The following is a 17535-nucleotide window of genomic DNA, read 5'->3' as shown; positions in this document are numbered from 1 at the left end:
TGTTTTTTGACATTAATGATAGCCATTCTTACCAGAGTTTGGTGGTATCTCTTTGTAGTTTTTATTTGCATTTCTCTGATGATTAGGAAGGATGAGCATTCTTTCATGTATCTGTTGGTTGCTTGTATGTCTTTTTTTGAGAAGTGTCTGCTCATGTCCTTTGCCCACTTTTTAATGGCGTTGTTTGTTTTCCTTTCATTTCACTTGAGTTCCTTGTAGATCCTGGATGTTAGGCCTTTGTCAGATACATAAGTTTCAAATATTTTTCACAATCTGTGGGTGGTCTCTTTACTCTCTTCATGGTTTCCTTTGCTGTGCAAAAAGTCTTTCAGTTTGATGAGGTCCCACTTATCTATCTTAGCTTTTATGGCATTCGCTTTTGGAAATGTGGTCAAGAATTTGTTACCCACTCCGATGTGCATAAAGGTGTTTCCTACATTTTCTTTTAGGATTATCATAGTTTTTGGTTTTGTGTTTAGGTCTCTGATCCATTTTGAGTGGATTTTTATACATGGTGATAGGTGGGGGTTCAGTTTCATTCTTCTTCATGTGCTTAGCCAGTTTTCCCAGCACCATTTGCAAAATATGGTCTTCTTTCCCCAATAATGGTTATTGGTGGCTTTGTCAAAGATGAGTTAGTTGAGAGACTGTGTTTTTACTTTCAGAATCTCTGTCCTGTTCCATTTGCCTATGTGCCTATTCCTATACCGATATCAGACCATCTTGGTTACTGTAGCTTTGTAATGAAGTTTAAAGTCTGAAAGTGTGATTCCTCCTGCTTTGCTCCTTTTGCTGAGGATTGTTTTGGCTATTTGTGTTTTTTGTATGTTTGTTTCCATATGAATTTCTGTATTGTTGTTTACAGGTCTCTGAGAAATGATGTTGGTAATTTGTTGGGTATTGTATTGAATCTGTAGATTGCCTTGGGTAGGAAGGACATCTTGACAGTATTGATTCTTCCAATCCATGAACATGGGATTTTTTTTTTCCATTTGTTGTGCCATCCTTGATTTCTTTAAGCAGCATTTTGTAGTTTTTGTTGTAAAGGTCTGGTTAGGTGGATGCCAAGGTATTTCATTTTTTTGGTAGCTATTGTGAATGGGATTGTACTCTTTATTTGGGTCTCCACTTGCCAGTTGCTAATGTATAGGAATGCAACTGTCTTTTTCACACTGATTTTGTAACCCAAGACTTTACTAAAGTCATTTATCAGTGCAAAGTTTTTGAAAGACATCTTAGGGTTTTCAAGGTATAGAATCATATTGTCAGCAAAGAGGGAAAACTTAGTTTCCTCTCTTCCTATTTGGATACCCCTGAGTTCCATCTCTTGCCAGACTGCTTTGGCTAAGGCTTCCAGCACTACATTGAATAGGAGAGGTGAGAGTAGGCATCCTTGTCTTGCTTCAGTTCTTAGGGGGAATGCTTCCAGCTTCTGCCCATTGAGCAAAAATGTTGGCTGTGGGTTTATTGAAGATGGCTCTCACTGTTTTGAGGAATGTTCCTTCTATGCCTAGGTGCTCAAAGGTTTTTAATCAAAAAGGAATGCTGGATTTTGTCAAATGCTTTTTCTGTGTCTAATGAGACAACTATGTGGTTCTTGTTTTTACATCTGTTATTGTGCTGAATTATGTTTATGGTGTTTCAAATGTTGAACCAGCCCTGCATCCCAAGAATGAAGTCCGCCAGATCATGGTGGATGATCCTTGAAATGTGTTGTCGAATCCAATTTGCTAGAATCTTATTGAGAATTTTTGTGTCTATGTTTATCAAAGAGATTGACCTGTAATTTTCTTTCCTTGTTGGGTTTAAATATCAGTATGATATTAGCTTCATAAAATGAGTTGGGAAGAATTCCATCACTCTCAATTGCCTGGAATACTTTCAATAAAGAATGGTATCAGCTCCTCCTTGTATGTCTTGTAGAGTCAGCTGGGAAGCCATCTGTCCTGGGCTTTTTTTTTTTTTTTTTGGTAGGGAAGTTTCTTATGACTGTCTCAATTTTCCAAATTGTTATTGGTTTATTTTGAGTTTCAATTTCTTCTTGTTTCAACCTTGGGAGGTTGTATGATGTTAGAAAGGTTTGCATTTTCTTTAGATTTTCTAGTTTATTTGCGTACAGGTGTTTATAGTGATCTCTGATAATCTTTTATGTCCAAGAATGTGATCTATCTTGGAATATGTTCCATGTGCTGATGAGTAAAATGTATACTCTGTAGATGTTGGGTGGGCGTGTTCTGTAGATGTCTATTAAATCCATTTGATCATGTGTCAAGTTAAGGTTCTGAATCTCCTTGTTGGTTTTTTGCCTCGATGATCTTAAGGCCCTTGATTGTGTGAGTGCCAATGTCCTCTCTTAGCTTATTTAGTAGTTGTTTTATAAAACTATTTGGTGTTTATTGGTTACTATTGGGTACATGGACTGTGCAGCTTTTAAACTTCCTTTATGTTTTCTAAATCTTTGCCAATTGTTTGGCTTGTGTTAGTCTTGATGGTTTAATGACAAAATTAATATATTTTGCATTTTTATCCCATTAGTGATTATTTTAAAAGTTTAACATACAAAATTTTATTTAACTAAAACTTCAGTTAATTGTATTGTTATTCTCCTCTCAGAACCAGGAGCTTCAGTACGTTTCAGAGAGTCATAAAAAACCCTTCCCCCAAAAAAATCTAGTTACGGTGATTGAGAGTTTCACTTCTGCTTTTAGAACATACACAGTAATCTTTTTTTAACTTTCAAGAGTAAAAAATTTTGGCTTGGTGGCTCACACCTGTAGTCTCAGCACTTTGGGTGGCTGAGGTGGGAAGATCACTTGAGCCCAGAAGTTCCAGACCAGTCTGGGCAACTAAAAATCAAAAATTATCCAGGCATGGTGGCACACACCTGTAGTCCCAGCTACTCAGTAGGCTGAGGCAAGAAAATTACCTGAGTCCAGGATGTCGAGGCTGTGGTGAGTTGTGATTGTGCCACTGCACTCCAGCTTGGGCAACAGTGAGACCCTGTCTCAAAAAAAATGAGCAACAACATTGTTAACAGTTTCAGCTCTACATCTCTGTATATCTAAAAACATCTTTAGTTTTCCCTTCTCTACTGAATAGAGAAAACTATACTGATAGTTTAACTAGGTATTTTTGCAATATATTACATTATAGTAAGTTCCCCTAGCACTTTAAAAATGTTACCTTTTAATATCTATTATCTGTTATATATGTCACTCCTTGATATACACTGTTTTATTTGGGTTGTTTTAAGATTTTCTTTTAGATTTGATATGTTTCCGTTTTATTGTGATATGTTCATGTATAGTTTTAATTTTAGTCTATTTTGCTGAGGGCTGACTTTTGATTCGACGACTTATTTTTTTTTTTCAGATTGTAGAAAACCCAACTATGATGGTTTCAAATATTGCTTCTCTAACAATCTTTTATTCTCCTCTATTATTTTGAAATTTTTATTAATTGTTTTGATCTCTTCATCTTCCATCTTCATCTATTTATCTATATTCCTTTTGTCTGTCTGCACTGTATTCTGGGGAAAGTCTTCAGTACTATAAATCAGTTCACTGGTTCTTTTTTTATTGTGTCTAGAATTTTTTCATTTATTAAGATTATTTTTTGTTTTGATTACTATGTCCTTTTTTTTCCTAAGATAGTTTTTTCTTATTGTTTTTTCCCATCCATTTCTTCTTATGGCACTTCAGTAAGTTTTTATACTTTTATATGGCTGTGACATATTTGAACAACCTAATCATAAGTAATTTTAATCATAATTAATTTAAAGTAATTCTTAGATAACTCATAAAATTAATTTATTCTCAAGTGAATTGACATTCTGATTGTTAATTTCCTCAGCCATCCTCATACCCGTGCTGACGTCAGACACTGAACCTGACTTAGGCTCTAGTTTTACAGAACACTCATGGTCTTACTAGCTTGCTAGGAGTTGAGATCCCACTGCCTTGCCATGTTTTAATATAGCTAATAAGCCCATAGATTCAGTTCTGCTCACTTGCTTACATTTCTGCTCAACTTTTTGTCTCTAGAAATCTATTTATCAATCATACATTTTTATTTCCTTTTTCTTTCTTTCTATGTATTATTTTCCTAAACAATAACAATAAAATTTTGGTGTGATTTTAGCAGCAAAGGGGAACACAAAAGCATGAACTACATCATGTTGATTAAAAGTAAAAGTTTACTTCATAAAAGTAATTTCTCACATTTCCAAAATGCCTACCTGCTCCTATGGTCAGAATCATATACAATTTCGGAACAATAGTAGCATAGCTTAGTATTTTCCTGATATGCTTTTTTTCTTTTCTGTTTAAATATTAAAATATGCAGCATGACTTTTGTGAACATATATTTGTTCATTTCTCTAGTAATATTTTTTGAAGACACACTATATGTCCTGTACTATTCTAAGTGATAGAAAAACAGTAGCAAATAAAATAAAGTTTCTGTTCTATGGAGCTTACATTTTACTGGTGATAGATAGGTAATATGCAAATAGGAAAACATAAAATTACAGGTACCATAAAGATGAAAGGAGAGTTGAGAAGAAAAGAATGAAGGAGGGTTTCAGTTTTAGGGAAGATGGGGTAAACATGCTCCTCCCTGTTTCTCCCCTTGAATACAGCCATAAATCTTGGACAGAATACATGGAGGAACTATCATTGAACTTTCAAGTCAAATCCTCCCCCAAACTGGGGAGGGAAACCAGAATTCAAAGTTCTACCAAACCAGCAATGTTTACCATTTTCGCCTCTGGAGTTTCCTGGAGTGAAATCAAAGGTTTCCTAAAACCCAGAAGTACCAGGTACAGACAGAAACTCAAAAACTCTGGTACTCTGGTATTCTTATAGAATGTGATTTATTGATCACTAAGCATTCTTTGTTTGACATGTGTAAGAATATCTCAAAGTGGATAAAAAAGCAGTCAAAAGATATCAGCTATCATCAAATATTCTCAAAAGACAATCACATGTAAAATAAACACATGAAAAAGATACTTAACCCAACTAGTAATTTACAAAAAAGGAACAATGAGATCATATTTCTTATTACTCCTTTTTACCCATTTGACAAAGGCTTCTGAAGATAATACTCAATTCTGATCAGAATTTTCTGAAACAGTTTTGCTTTTTTGTTGCTGTTGGTGTGTGTGTGTGTGTGTGTGTGTGTGTGTGTGTGTGTGTGTGTGTGTGTGTATGGTAGTGGTGGTGATTTTAAAAATATGTAGTTTTAAAAATTGGAAAGAAAAGGTTAGCTATGATATCTCTGATTCTTATCTTTCTCTGTGATTTGCTGTATTTTCTAATTTTTCTACATTTACATTGTATTGATTTTATGGTCAAAAAAGCATATACATCTTTGTAAATAAATTTTTATACAACTTTATAGATAAATTTTTGAAGGCATGTGTTGACCTATAAAATGACACTTTCCTTTCTCTATCATTGATGTGTAGGTGTTCCCTCTGGCACATGTGTGCAATGACACAAATAAGATGACATTAATTAACCCCCAAGGAGTCAAGCTCAATATCTACAAGCAAAAAGTGGAACAGGCAATTAAGTCCTATGAAAAGTGAGTATTACTCCTGGCTGCTCTCTAAGGAATGTGGCATTTGTTTGTTTGGGCTTTTTCAAAATCTTGTTTTAGCTACAACTATTTAAAAATTGTTTATAAAAACTATCAACAACAGTGGCAGCAGCTAACATGGGGCCTCCTATATACCATGCACTACATTAAGTTCTGTACCTGAATATTTTCAACAGGGTTTTAAAGAAACCATTTTTTCTTTCCAAAAAGTCTATAGAAATCTCGTTTCCAAGAGATCTTTAAAGTTTTCCTTTTAGCTGAGTGAGTTTGATCATTTCCACATCTAACATTCTGTAAAGTAACATAAAACTTTATAATAATGAGATAAGGAAACAACATAAGTATATATTATTATTTACGATTTTTCTGTATCAAGTTCAAGGTCGTGATCAAGTTGACTATGGTGAACATCATGCTCTAAAATAACGCGTTTGTCCTTGCTGAGACAGGTGTCACTCCTCACAGGGGCAGCTGACCCAGTCTTCACCCTTGTCCATGCTGTAATCACTTCCCCACTCCACCCCTGCAGAACTTAATTAACCCTTGGTACACATCACTTAATTAAACTTCGATCATGCCCAGCTTCTTCAGGCAAGCCTGTCCTAAGTTCTGGAAGCAGTACCGTTGGATTTTCATTTACCACCATGTGGGTGGGAGAAATGAAATAAAGTACATGGAGTTAATGATGCGGTCTAGACCAGCATTTATGGATCTATTGTCATTTTGCAGTATGTCTAATGTGTGCTCAAAACAAACATTAAGGCCTGACTCCTGCCCACAGGGAGCACACAATCTAGTCCGATGTCACACCCTTCCCCACCATGCCCCCACCATTGGCCTCTCCAAATTCCCTTAAGCATGAACCTCTTCCACTGCCCTCACCTGAGACTTGGGCTTATCGAACCTGGGCTCCTTCAGTGGCCTCCATGGGCTTCTCAGCATTGCTGTCTTCACCTCTCCTTGATTCTTCTCTTAGAAGCAAGATGCACTACTCAAGGCTCACCCTTCCCTAGGAGTCTGAGACTTCCAGGCAGGACTTTCCTGGTCTCCCGCTGTGCCGCTCTTCTTCCTGTTATGCTGCTGTCTTCAGCTAGGTCTTTCATCCCTGCCTGCCTCTGCACCAGTGGGCCTCTGCAGAGATGCTTTTATGTAGTTCTTCTCCACTGCCCACCCTGTGTGTGGCCCTCGGAGCCCTCAGGGCTTCTGAACAGGCCGGTGGCTTGTTGACCATTTCTGCCCTTCTAGGATGTCAACTCCTGAGGCCAGGGACATGACCAGCTTTGCTTTCTCCTTCACCCCCTATTCCTAGCAGGTGTCTGTGTGTGTTCATGTGTGTGTATATACACATTTATATTTGATTACTCAAATTTGATAGAATTCAAGTTTAGTTATTAAAATTTTTCAAATTTGGTTAGTCAAAATGTAATATAAGACCATTGAAATTCTGATGTAATTTACTTGACTAATTCAAATATTTGAGTTTTATAATTATCTGGTATGTGAAATCCTGGTGCAGGGCCACAAGCTAGAACTCTGAGGTCAGACAGTTCTGGTGGGTTTCATTCTTGGTTCTGACACCACTCTGGGCAAATATGTGACACTCATGAGCCTCAGATTCCCTTTTCACAGAATGTCTCTCACAGGGCTGTTGTGAGGATTATGTCAATCACATATGAAGAGCAGTTCATGATAATTACTTTTCCCTTTTGTTCCCTGAATCTGCTGATCCTATCATGACCATAGATACATGGAGTATAATAGGCATATGGCTCTTTCCACCACATTAACCTTTTGTCAAGTGTTTCAGGAAGGACAGGGACTCCCATTCCCAGGTGAGAGAGAAGACTTCTTTTCAAAGAAGTCAAAAATCAAAATACAGACATAGTAAGCGATTTGTCCCACTTCTGACTTCCAGTGAGTGAATCTGGAACAGCTTTTGATACTCTATAGAGAAATGTCACTATATTATTAGTAGTAATAATAACATTAAATTTAACATGACATGCTGTTTAATAGTATTTAAAATTATTGATTAAATTATTATTAGTTATTTGGTATTCTTAATATGATGTTTATACAAAATAATGTATTTAACATTGTTTTTTAATAATATTAATGTGAATATTATATATAACAAAACTTCCTAAATTTTTGCATTCAATAGTGCTTGAGATTTTTGTTGGTATAAATGTGACTTCCCTTTTCCATTTTGCTCTACTTTTCTCAATATATGAAAAATATGAAAAGTAACAGATGAAACATTTACCCCCCCCACCCCCATCCCCAAGATAATTTTCCTAGGAGTTTCCCACCAAAAGTAAGCCAGATGTAATCTTAAGTATAACCTTCATATAACCTTAAATCCATATGGCTAGTGATGGTCAGACATGGGAAACTCCCAGTTCTTTGGTCAAAATAATGGCATAAACTAACTATTTTTATCATACTTTGTGCCCACGTGTGGGAGTCCTTCTGTTTCAATATTTTAAGAATCGAGGCAGCTATTTTGGCTCTGTGTGTCTGAGCGTAAGCTTTGGGTGAAAATTACCAAGGCTGGCTGGATTCTGGGGTAATTTTTCTCCAGGTTACCTTGACTGCAAATCTAAGGTCAAGGTCACAGCTCTCAGATCCACAGGAGACGCATCCATTCTAACCTGACTTGGAGACCATACTTACTAATTTGTACTTATGATCTCCAGATTGCTGGCTGGCTGGCTGGCTGCTCACCAGGCTTCTGAAGTGTCACTAGTTACAATTTGCTTTGCAAATGAGTCAATTCTTGGCACAAGCAGATTTGAGAACTAGAGATACAGAAAGCTAGTGAATGTAACCCTTTCACCAAATTTCACTTTCCTACAATAAACAAAGAGGAAAAGTGTCACTAGTAGAATCCCTGAATTGCGGGGCTAGACCAGCCTCAGAGAGGCCTTCATACCCAGTGCCCTCTCACATCCCATCAAAATTCCCACCATACCATACGCTTAATAGCTTTCCTGCAGTCAACTTCCCAGTCAGTGGAGCCACTGAAATATTTCAGTGAATATGGAAAATAGGGAAATAGCAGGAGTGAAGAAAAGAGGCTCTTGGAAAAATCTTTTCAGAAGGATGAAATTAAAGTTAGAGACATGTTCTAGCAAACAGGAACCACATTCACCAATGGTTTCTAAGCCTCACTCTTTTTCAGAACCTGGAGGAAATGAACATTGAATTAGTCACTTTATATATACATCTCACTTAATCCTCACAAGGATACCAAGGGGAGGTGATGTTATTCTTGTCTTATGGATGAAAAAACAGAATTCCAAAAAGCTGTATAACACAGGAACACACAGTAAGGAGTAGAGTAAGGATGCCAATATTTGAACCCAGAACTTTGTTCCAAAGCTCTTATCTACACTCTCAGCCTCTCTACCACACTGCTTCCACTTTTATCATTTAGACTTAAGAGTATTTTGAATAGTTTTTTTTAGAAAAGCATCCCCCAAGAAAAGAAAATACAGACTACAAATCCTTTTAACAAGTTTTAGAAGCCTTGAGCATTGTTACATAAATCACATGATTAAAGAAAGTCCATTTGCAAGTAGGCCCCATTGAACCAAAAATTTCAGGTGAGACAGAAGCTCTGAGCTGGCTTCTCTCCCTCTCCCTGACTCTTTTCTATCACTTACAGAACATTTATCTGTGTCAGACACAATCTGTGTGCTGTGCACATGCTAGCTCATTGAATTCTCACAGCAACACTAGGAGGGAGAGATACTATTATTATCTCCATTTTACAGAAAAGTTGAATACTGGCCCAAAGTCTCAAAACTAGGAAGAAGGAAGCTAACTGAGGTTTGAACCCAGGCATTGGGGCTCCAGAGTTCGTCCTGTTCACCACCACACCAGACTCCCTTCCCAAGTTCTCACCAGGTTCATCATGGGAGAGCAGGGCCTCCACCCCGAACCCTGTCCCACTGATGTTGGCCACACTGGTTAGAAGAATGCCTCCTGAAGAGTGTTCGCTGATCTCATTTGATTGAAGCAATGTTTTAAAAATGGACCATCAGTTCACAATGTTCCTGGAGCCCTGCAGTCCTGGAAGCCTGCCTGCTTTGGGGTCATGATATAGTGGTACAGAACCAGACTGGAACCTCTAAAAGCATCACTGATTGGTAACAAAAAGAGGAGCTGTCACCACCCTGTAGAAACTACTAGCTCCAATCTCCTGCTTTCCTCTTGGGTTGACAGCTTCTCTCTGAAATCGTGATCAGTGGTGAGCTGTAGTCTCAGCACCACCAACTAGAAGGCATGGATGAGCAAAATGTTTCACTTGTCTGCCCTACTCAGCGGCCTCGTTTGGAAATGGTTGGTCTCTAAAGTGTGTCCTGATCCTATTATTTATGACCCTGTTAATCTCTTTTGCTCTGGGAATCCAGGGAGAAGAATGTCTACAACAGCAAGCTAAGGGGGACAGTTATGTTTTTCTTAGGAAAATAAAATGATGGGTGTCTAGAAACATCTTCAGAGACAATGAGGACCCATTTGTTTACTGCCTTTACTCAGCCTGAATTTTACCTGACTATGCTGAGAGCCAGGCCCTCCTTTAATATTTGACACAATTGCTGGAAAGCCAGGAGGCTTCTGCAGTGATGCTGGGGAGCTATTCACATTCCATCTGTTTACACACATAATGCTGGCTGGTTTAATGGGGTTGGAGCTTAGCTAAGCTCCCCCCGCAGTGTCTGGGGTCAGCTGTTTCCAGGAAATCAAGTATTCCTACTAAATTGTCGTTCATTTTTTTTTACAACAGGCGCTTGAACAAAATTGTTTGGCGAGCATTATCTCAAGAAGAAAAAGAAAAGTAAGCCATTTCATTCCCTTCTTTAAAAAAAATTTTTGCTAAAATTCACATAACCTAAAATTAAACATTTTAAAGTATTAAATGCAGTAGTATTTTGGATAGTCACAATGTTGTGCAAGCCATGACCTTTTTTTTCATTTCAAAACAATTTTTTTGGTCACTCCAGAAAAACACCTTGTACCCACAATCACTTGCCATTCCCCTCTCCCCAGTCCCCTGGTGACCACTCATCTGCTCAGTTTCTATGAATTCATCTACTTTGGATACACAATATGAAAGGAATCGTACAACATGCGACATTTTGTATCTAGTCCCTTTTACTTGGTTAACATAAAACTTAATGTTTTCAAGATTCATCCAAGTTGTAGCATGTATCAGTACTATGCGTGTGTGTGTGTGTGTATGTGCGTATGTGTATGTGTATGTGTGTGTGTGTGTGTGTGTGTGTGTGTGCATGCATATATATCACTATTCTAGTGATAGATATTTGGGTTGTTTCCACTTTTTTGGCTATTATGAACAATGTTGCTATGTACATTTGTGCAGAAGTTTCTGGTTGGACATATATTTTCATTTCTCTTGGACATATATCTAGGAATGGATTTTGAGGTCACATGGTAATTCTATGCTTAATTTTTTGAGGAGTCATCAAAATGGTTTCCCTAGCAGCTACGCCATTTTGTAAATTATTTCTTTATTTTATTGACACATAATAATTGTATATATTCACAGGGTCCATGTGATGTTTTGATTCATGCATAGAATGTGTAATGATCAAATCAGAGTATTTATTATTTCTTTGTGTTGGAAACAAAGAAATATTTTCTTCTAGCTATTTTGAAATATACATTACTGTTAACTGTAGTCACCCTACTGTTCTATTAAATAGTAGACCTCATTTCTTCCATCTAATTGTATGTTTGTATCCATTAACCAACTTCTTTTCATCTCCTCCCCAACACACATACACTCTTCCCAGCCTCTGGTAACTATCATTCTACTCTATCTTCAGGAGATCAACATTTTTTGGCTCCCACATATGATATTTGTCTTTCTGTGCCTGCTTATTTCACTTAACATAATGACCTTCAGTTTCATCCTTGCTGCTGCAAATGACAGTATTTTATTCTTTTTTTATAGCTGCATAGTATTCCATTGTGCATATATACCACATTTTCTTTATTCATTCATTCATTGATGGACACTAAGTTTGAGTCCATATCTTTGATATTGTCCTTAGTGCTGCAGTAAACATGGAGTTCAGGTATCCCTTGATATACCAGTTTCTTTTCCTTTGGATAAAGACCCAGTAGTGAGATTTCTGGGTCATATGGTGAGTTCTTCTTGCTCCACATCCTCACTAAAACTTGCTGTTTTCCTTTTCTTAAAGAATTAAAGTCATCCTAGTGGTATGAAGGGCTATCTTATTGTGGTTTTGATATGCATTTGCTTAGTGGTCAATGGTGTTGAACCTCTTTTCATGTGTTTGTTGTGTATCTTCTTTGGAGAAATGTCTATTCAAGTCCTTTGTCCATTTTTAAATTGTGTTGTGTTTTTGTTGCAACAGAGTTGTAAAACTTCTGAGCATTAAACCATTATCAGATGTATGATTTGCCAGTATTTTCTCCCATTCTATCTGTTGTCTTTTCACATTCTTCATAAAATCCCTTGATGTCAAAAAGTTCTTAATTTTTAAGAAGTCAATTTATCTTTTTGCTGTTGTTGTTTGTGCTTTTAGTACCAAATCTAAGAATCCATTGCCAAATGCAAACTCATGAAAACTTATCCTCTTGTTTTATTCAAATATGTTTATGGTTTTAGTGCTTATATTTAAGTTGTTGATCTCTTTTGAGTGACGTTTTGTATAGGGATTGAGCAGGGTTCCAGCTTCATTCTTTTGCATGTGGATATCCAGTTTTCCCAGCACCATTTGTTTGAGTCTAATCATTCTTCCATTGAATGGTCTTGGCAGCCTTGTCAGAAATCAATTAACCATAAATAAATGTTTGGGGATTTTTCTGGACTTTCTATTCTATTCCATTCATCTGTATGCTTATCCTTATGCTAGTATGTCACTGTTTTAATTACTGCAAATTTGTAGTAAGTTTTGAAATTGGGAAGTATGAGTCCTTCAACTTTGTTCTTCTATTTCCGGATTGTTTGGACTATTCAGGGCCCCTTGAAATTCCATATGAATTTGAGAACTGGCTTTTCCATTTCTGCAAAAAAAAAAAAACAAAAAGCCACTGGAATTTTGATACAGAGTGCATTGAATCTGTAGATTGCTTTGGAGAGTATTACCATTGTAACAATATTATGTCTTTCAACCCACGAACAAAGAATGTCTTTCTATGTATTTAGGTCTTTAATTTCCTTCAACAATGTTCTATAGTTTCAGTGTACAAGTCTTTCAAATTCTAAGTTATTTTTTTTCTTTTGGATGCTGTCATAAATTGGATTTTTAAAATTGAATTTTCAGATTTTTTTTGCTGGTACATGGAAACACTATTGGTGTTTTTTATTTCAACCTTGTACCTTGCAACTTTACTGAATGTTATTAGTTCTAGTGGTTTAGAAAGCAGTCTATGAGATTTTCTATGTGTGAAAACATGTTATCTGAAAATAGAAATAATTTTGCTTATTCTTTTCCAATTTGGATGCCTTTCATTTCATTCTTTTGCCTAATTGATTTGGCTAGGACTTCTGGTATAACACTGAACAGCATTGGTGAAAGAGAACATTCTTGTTTGTTCCTGAGCATAGGGAGAAAGCTGTCCATCTTTCATCGTTTAGTATGATATTAATTGCCAGTTTTTCATAAATTCCCTTTATTGTGTTAAGGAAATTCCCTTCTATTTTTAGTTGCTGATTGTTTTTATTATAAAAGGTGCATGTGTGTGTGTTGAATTTTGTCACATGTTTTTTATGCATCTATTGAGATGATTATGTGGGTTTTTTTTTCTTTTGCACTACTGATGTGGTTCATTAAAGCATTTTATTTTCTTTGGTTGAATTACTCTTGCATTCCTGGAATAAATCCCATGGTTATGGCATATAATCCTTCTACTGTTCTGTTGGATTTGATTTACTAGCATTTTGTTAAGGATGTTTATGTATGTATTATTTTTTTAACTTTTAAATTTTTTATTTTAAAATTATGGGGCACATTATGTATATATTCTTAAAGGAAAATGATCTGTCGTTTTCTCTGGTATCTTTGCCTGGCTTTGGTATCAGGGTAATTCTGATATTGTTGACTGTGCTGAGAAGTATTCTCACTCTTCTATTTTTTTTTTTTTTTTGGAAGAGTTTAAGCTAGGATTGTTGTTAATTATTTATATGTTGGAGAAATTCACCAGTTAAGTCATTTGCTTCTGGCCTTCTCTTTAATGTTGTTGTTGTTTTATTTCTTATTCAATGTGTTTAATTGTTATAGGATGTTGAGATGATCTATTTCTTCTTGAGTCAGTTTTGGTGATCTGTGTGTTTCCAGAAATTTGTACATTTCATCTAGACTATCTAATTTTTGTCATACAGTTGTTTATAGTATTCTCTGTAATTATTTTGATTTTTGTAAGGTCAATAGTAATGTTTCTACTTTCATTTCTGATAATAGTAATTGTGTCTTTTCTCCTTTTAGTCAGTTTATCTAAAGGTTTGTCAATTTTGTTGATATTTTCAAAGAACCAAGTCCACCCATTACAAATAGAAATAAATAAAATTATTGCTATACACAGATGACATGTTTTTACATATAGAAAATCCCATCGATTACCCCTGAAACAACTAGAACTAATAAATTTAATAAAGTTGCAAGATACAAGATCAAAATAAAAACACCAGTTGTGTTTCTATTTGCCAGTAATGAACAATCTAATAATAAAAAGAACCAATTCAAATTAAGTTCACTGATTTCTTCTTGGTCCTCCTCAAATCTGCTGCTGAAATTCTCTAATGAATTTTTTATTTCAGCTATTGTATTTTTCAGATCTGGTATTTCTATTTAGTTCCCTTTCATAATTTCTATCTTTGTATTGATATTTGCTAGTTGCTTACACATCATTCTCTTGATTTCCTTTTGTTCTTTGTCCATAGTTTTCTTCACCTCCTTGAGTATATTAAAAATAGTAAATCCAATGTTGACTTCTTTCTGTCGACTTATTTTCTTCCCATAAATGGGCCATATTTCCTTTTTTTCTATGTTAGGTAGTTTTTTTCTTGAGAATTAAATATTTTGGATATTGTAATGTGGTACTTCTGGAAATCTGAAACTCCTTCTTTCTCATCAAATGTTGTTGCTTAAGAAGGCAACAGTTATCTGTTTAGTATTTTTCCAAATTATTTTTACAAAATTATATTCTTTGCCATGTGTGGTTACTGAAGTCTCTATTCCATTATCTCTGTAGTCAGCCAGTTATTTGAAAGGGATTTCCTTAAATGCCAGCCTCCATCTTCATCAGGCACTACCTGGGATACTACAAGTATTCAGCTAGATGTTAAAGGTTTAAATTTTAGAGATTTCGAAACTATTCATTTCACACATGCTACTCCTTCTACTTTGGTGTCCCCTCCATACTCACTGGATGACAGGCTCCTTGTGATTGTCATTTCATCAGTGCTCCTATTTATCTCTCTTTTGGAACTATTTGCTTTTTTGGCATTTGTCATAATTTATAATTTTATATTTTTTAATCTTTCCTTGCTTATTTTCTTTCTCTACCAGATTGTAAATTTTACAAGGCTGGGAATGATGGTTATTTATTCTTTGAAGAATATTCAGTCAGTATCTAATAGCCTAGCATGCCTAGCACAGAACAGGCATGCTGTAAATATTTGTTGAATAAATTTATGAATAAAGTCTATTTATTGGATATAGAAACTTTAAGGATTTTTTATCATTTCTCTTTCTTCTATAATTTTTTGATGTCTTTAAGAGTTTTAATAGTTGAATTTCTGTATCTGAAATCAGGGAATGATTGCTTTTCTTCTTAAGAATATCTCTTATTTGGTTGTATTTTTCAGTCAGAATGGTTTTTAACTATATCTAATTTTTATAAATTGAGAAAGAATTTTTATTTTTTACTGCTAAGATGCACTTAGACAATGGAGTGTTGGAAGGTCAATACTTATTTTAAAATAGCTAAGCTTTGAAAAATTTCATTTAGCAAAGGAACTACAAAATTTACACAAAGTTTCATAATCCAGTGTAGAGTACTGTAAGTGTTCATCAAACCTAATCTCACAGCTCTTTTAATTTAAGAGAGCTGAGAACAAGAATGAGATTTTCTTCTTTCATGCCAAACCTCTGGAAACCACCTGTATTTCCCTGATATTTTCCCCTTAATTAGTGTCTATTAACAGTAGAAAGCCTTTCCTCCATGAGCAGGTTAAGAACATAATCCAGCCGGGCTTGGTGGCTCAGCCTATAATCCCAGCACTTTGGGAGGCCAAGGCAAGTGGATTGCCTGAGCCCACAGGCTCGAGACCAACCCAGGCAATTTGTTGAGACTTTGTCTCTATAAAAAAAAAAAAAAAAGAGTTAGCCAGGCATGGTAGCACATGCCTGTAGTTCCAGCTACTTGGAAGGCTGAGGTGGAAGGATCGCTGGAGCCCAGCAGGTCGATGCTGGAGTGGCCATGAGTGTGCTGCTTCACTCCAGCTTGGGCATCAGAGTGAAAAGCCAACTCAAAAAACAAACAAACAAAGCCATAATCCAAGAATATTAATTTGGGTTTTTAAAATGTTGATTTCTATTTCTATTTTTTTCATATTAAAGCATATAGTTTACTTAAAAGTCAACCAGAGAGAGAGAGAGAGAGAGAGAGAGAGAGAGAGAGAGAGGATTCAATTCCCCAAGGTGGGGGAGGGGGCGAAAGCCAGGGAGTATGACAACAGCCATAGCCCAAAGAGCATGCGGCCACACCAGAGTCTAGCAAGGCAGTGGCCTGGATTTTTAAAATTTTTAAATTGTGGTTAAAAACATAAACAGAGTTTAATCTTAATCATAAAGTGTATAGTTGACTAGAATTCACTATAATCACATTGCTGTAAAACAGATGTCTAGAACATTTTCATCTTGAAAACTGAAGCTCTATATCTATTGAAGAACAACTCCTTATTTTCTGCACCCTATACTTGGTAACCACCATTCTGTTTTCTGTTTCTGTGTGTGTGGCTACATAAAATACCTCATATAAGTGGAATCATATGATATTTGTCTCTTTATGAGTAGCTTATTTCATTTAGAATAATGTCCTCAAGTTTCATCCATATTGTAGTATGTAACTATATTTTCTTATTTTTTAAGGTTGAATAATATTCCATTGTATGTGTATACCACATTTTCTCTTTCACTTATCTGTTGATAAACATTTGGGTTACTTCACTTCTTGGTGTTGTGAATAATACTCATTGAATATGTGTATGGAAATAACTCTTTGAGTTCCTGCTTTCAACTATTTTGAAATCCAAAGGAGGATTGCTGGATCACATGACAATTCTATTTTTAATTTTGGGGGAAACTTCATTTGTTTTCCACAGCAATTGTTCCATTATACACTACCACCAACAACACACAGGATTCCAACTTTTCCACATCCTTGTCAACACTTATTATTTTTTATTTTATTTTGTTTTCATAGTGGCCATCTTAATGGGTATGAGGGGATATTGCATTGTGGTTTTGATTTTCATTTCTCTAGTGGTTAATGATACAATACATTTTTTCCATATGCTTCTTGGCCATTTGCATATTTTCTTTGGAGAAATGTCTATTCAAGTCCTTTGCTCATTTTTCAATTAGGTTATTTTGTTGCTATTGTTGTTATTGTTGCTGGGGTTATTTATATATACTGGATATTAACCCCTACTCAGATAAATGATTTGTACATATTTTCTACCATTTTGTAGGTTGCCATTTTACTCTCTTGATGTATAACTATTTCCTTTTTTTTTTTTTTTTGAGTTGGAGTCCCACTCAGTCGCCCAGACTAGAGTGTAGAGGCTGCTCCCAGCCACCGCAGCCTCGGCTGCTGGGCTCTGGCGACCCTTCCGCTTCAGCCTTCCAAGTAGCTGGAATTACAGGCATG

The 17535-nt window shown here is 35.8% G+C and overlaps 1 protein-coding gene across 1 annotated transcript in view; it reads left to right on the top strand.

Moving 5' to 3' along the window:
- VWA3B (von Willebrand factor A domain containing 3B) overlaps nt 1-17535 on the top strand; it is a 195941-nt gene that overhangs the window by 129861 nt on the left and 48545 nt on the right. The window contains 2 exon segments of the mRNA XM_021716551.1: nt 5471-5589; nt 10397-10447. Of these exon segments, the coding sequence (XP_021572226.1) occupies nt 5471-5589; nt 10397-10447 (170 nt within the window).

Source organism: Carlito syrichta, unplaced genomic scaffold (assembly GCF_000164805.1).
Source record: "Carlito syrichta isolate Samal-C Ts95f unplaced genomic scaffold, Tarsius_syrichta-2.0.1 Scaffold308837, whole genome shotgun sequence".
Lineage (NCBI taxonomy): Eukaryota > Metazoa > Chordata > Mammalia > Primates > Tarsiidae > Carlito > Carlito syrichta.
This window is presented reverse-complemented; position numbering and strand designations above follow the sequence as displayed.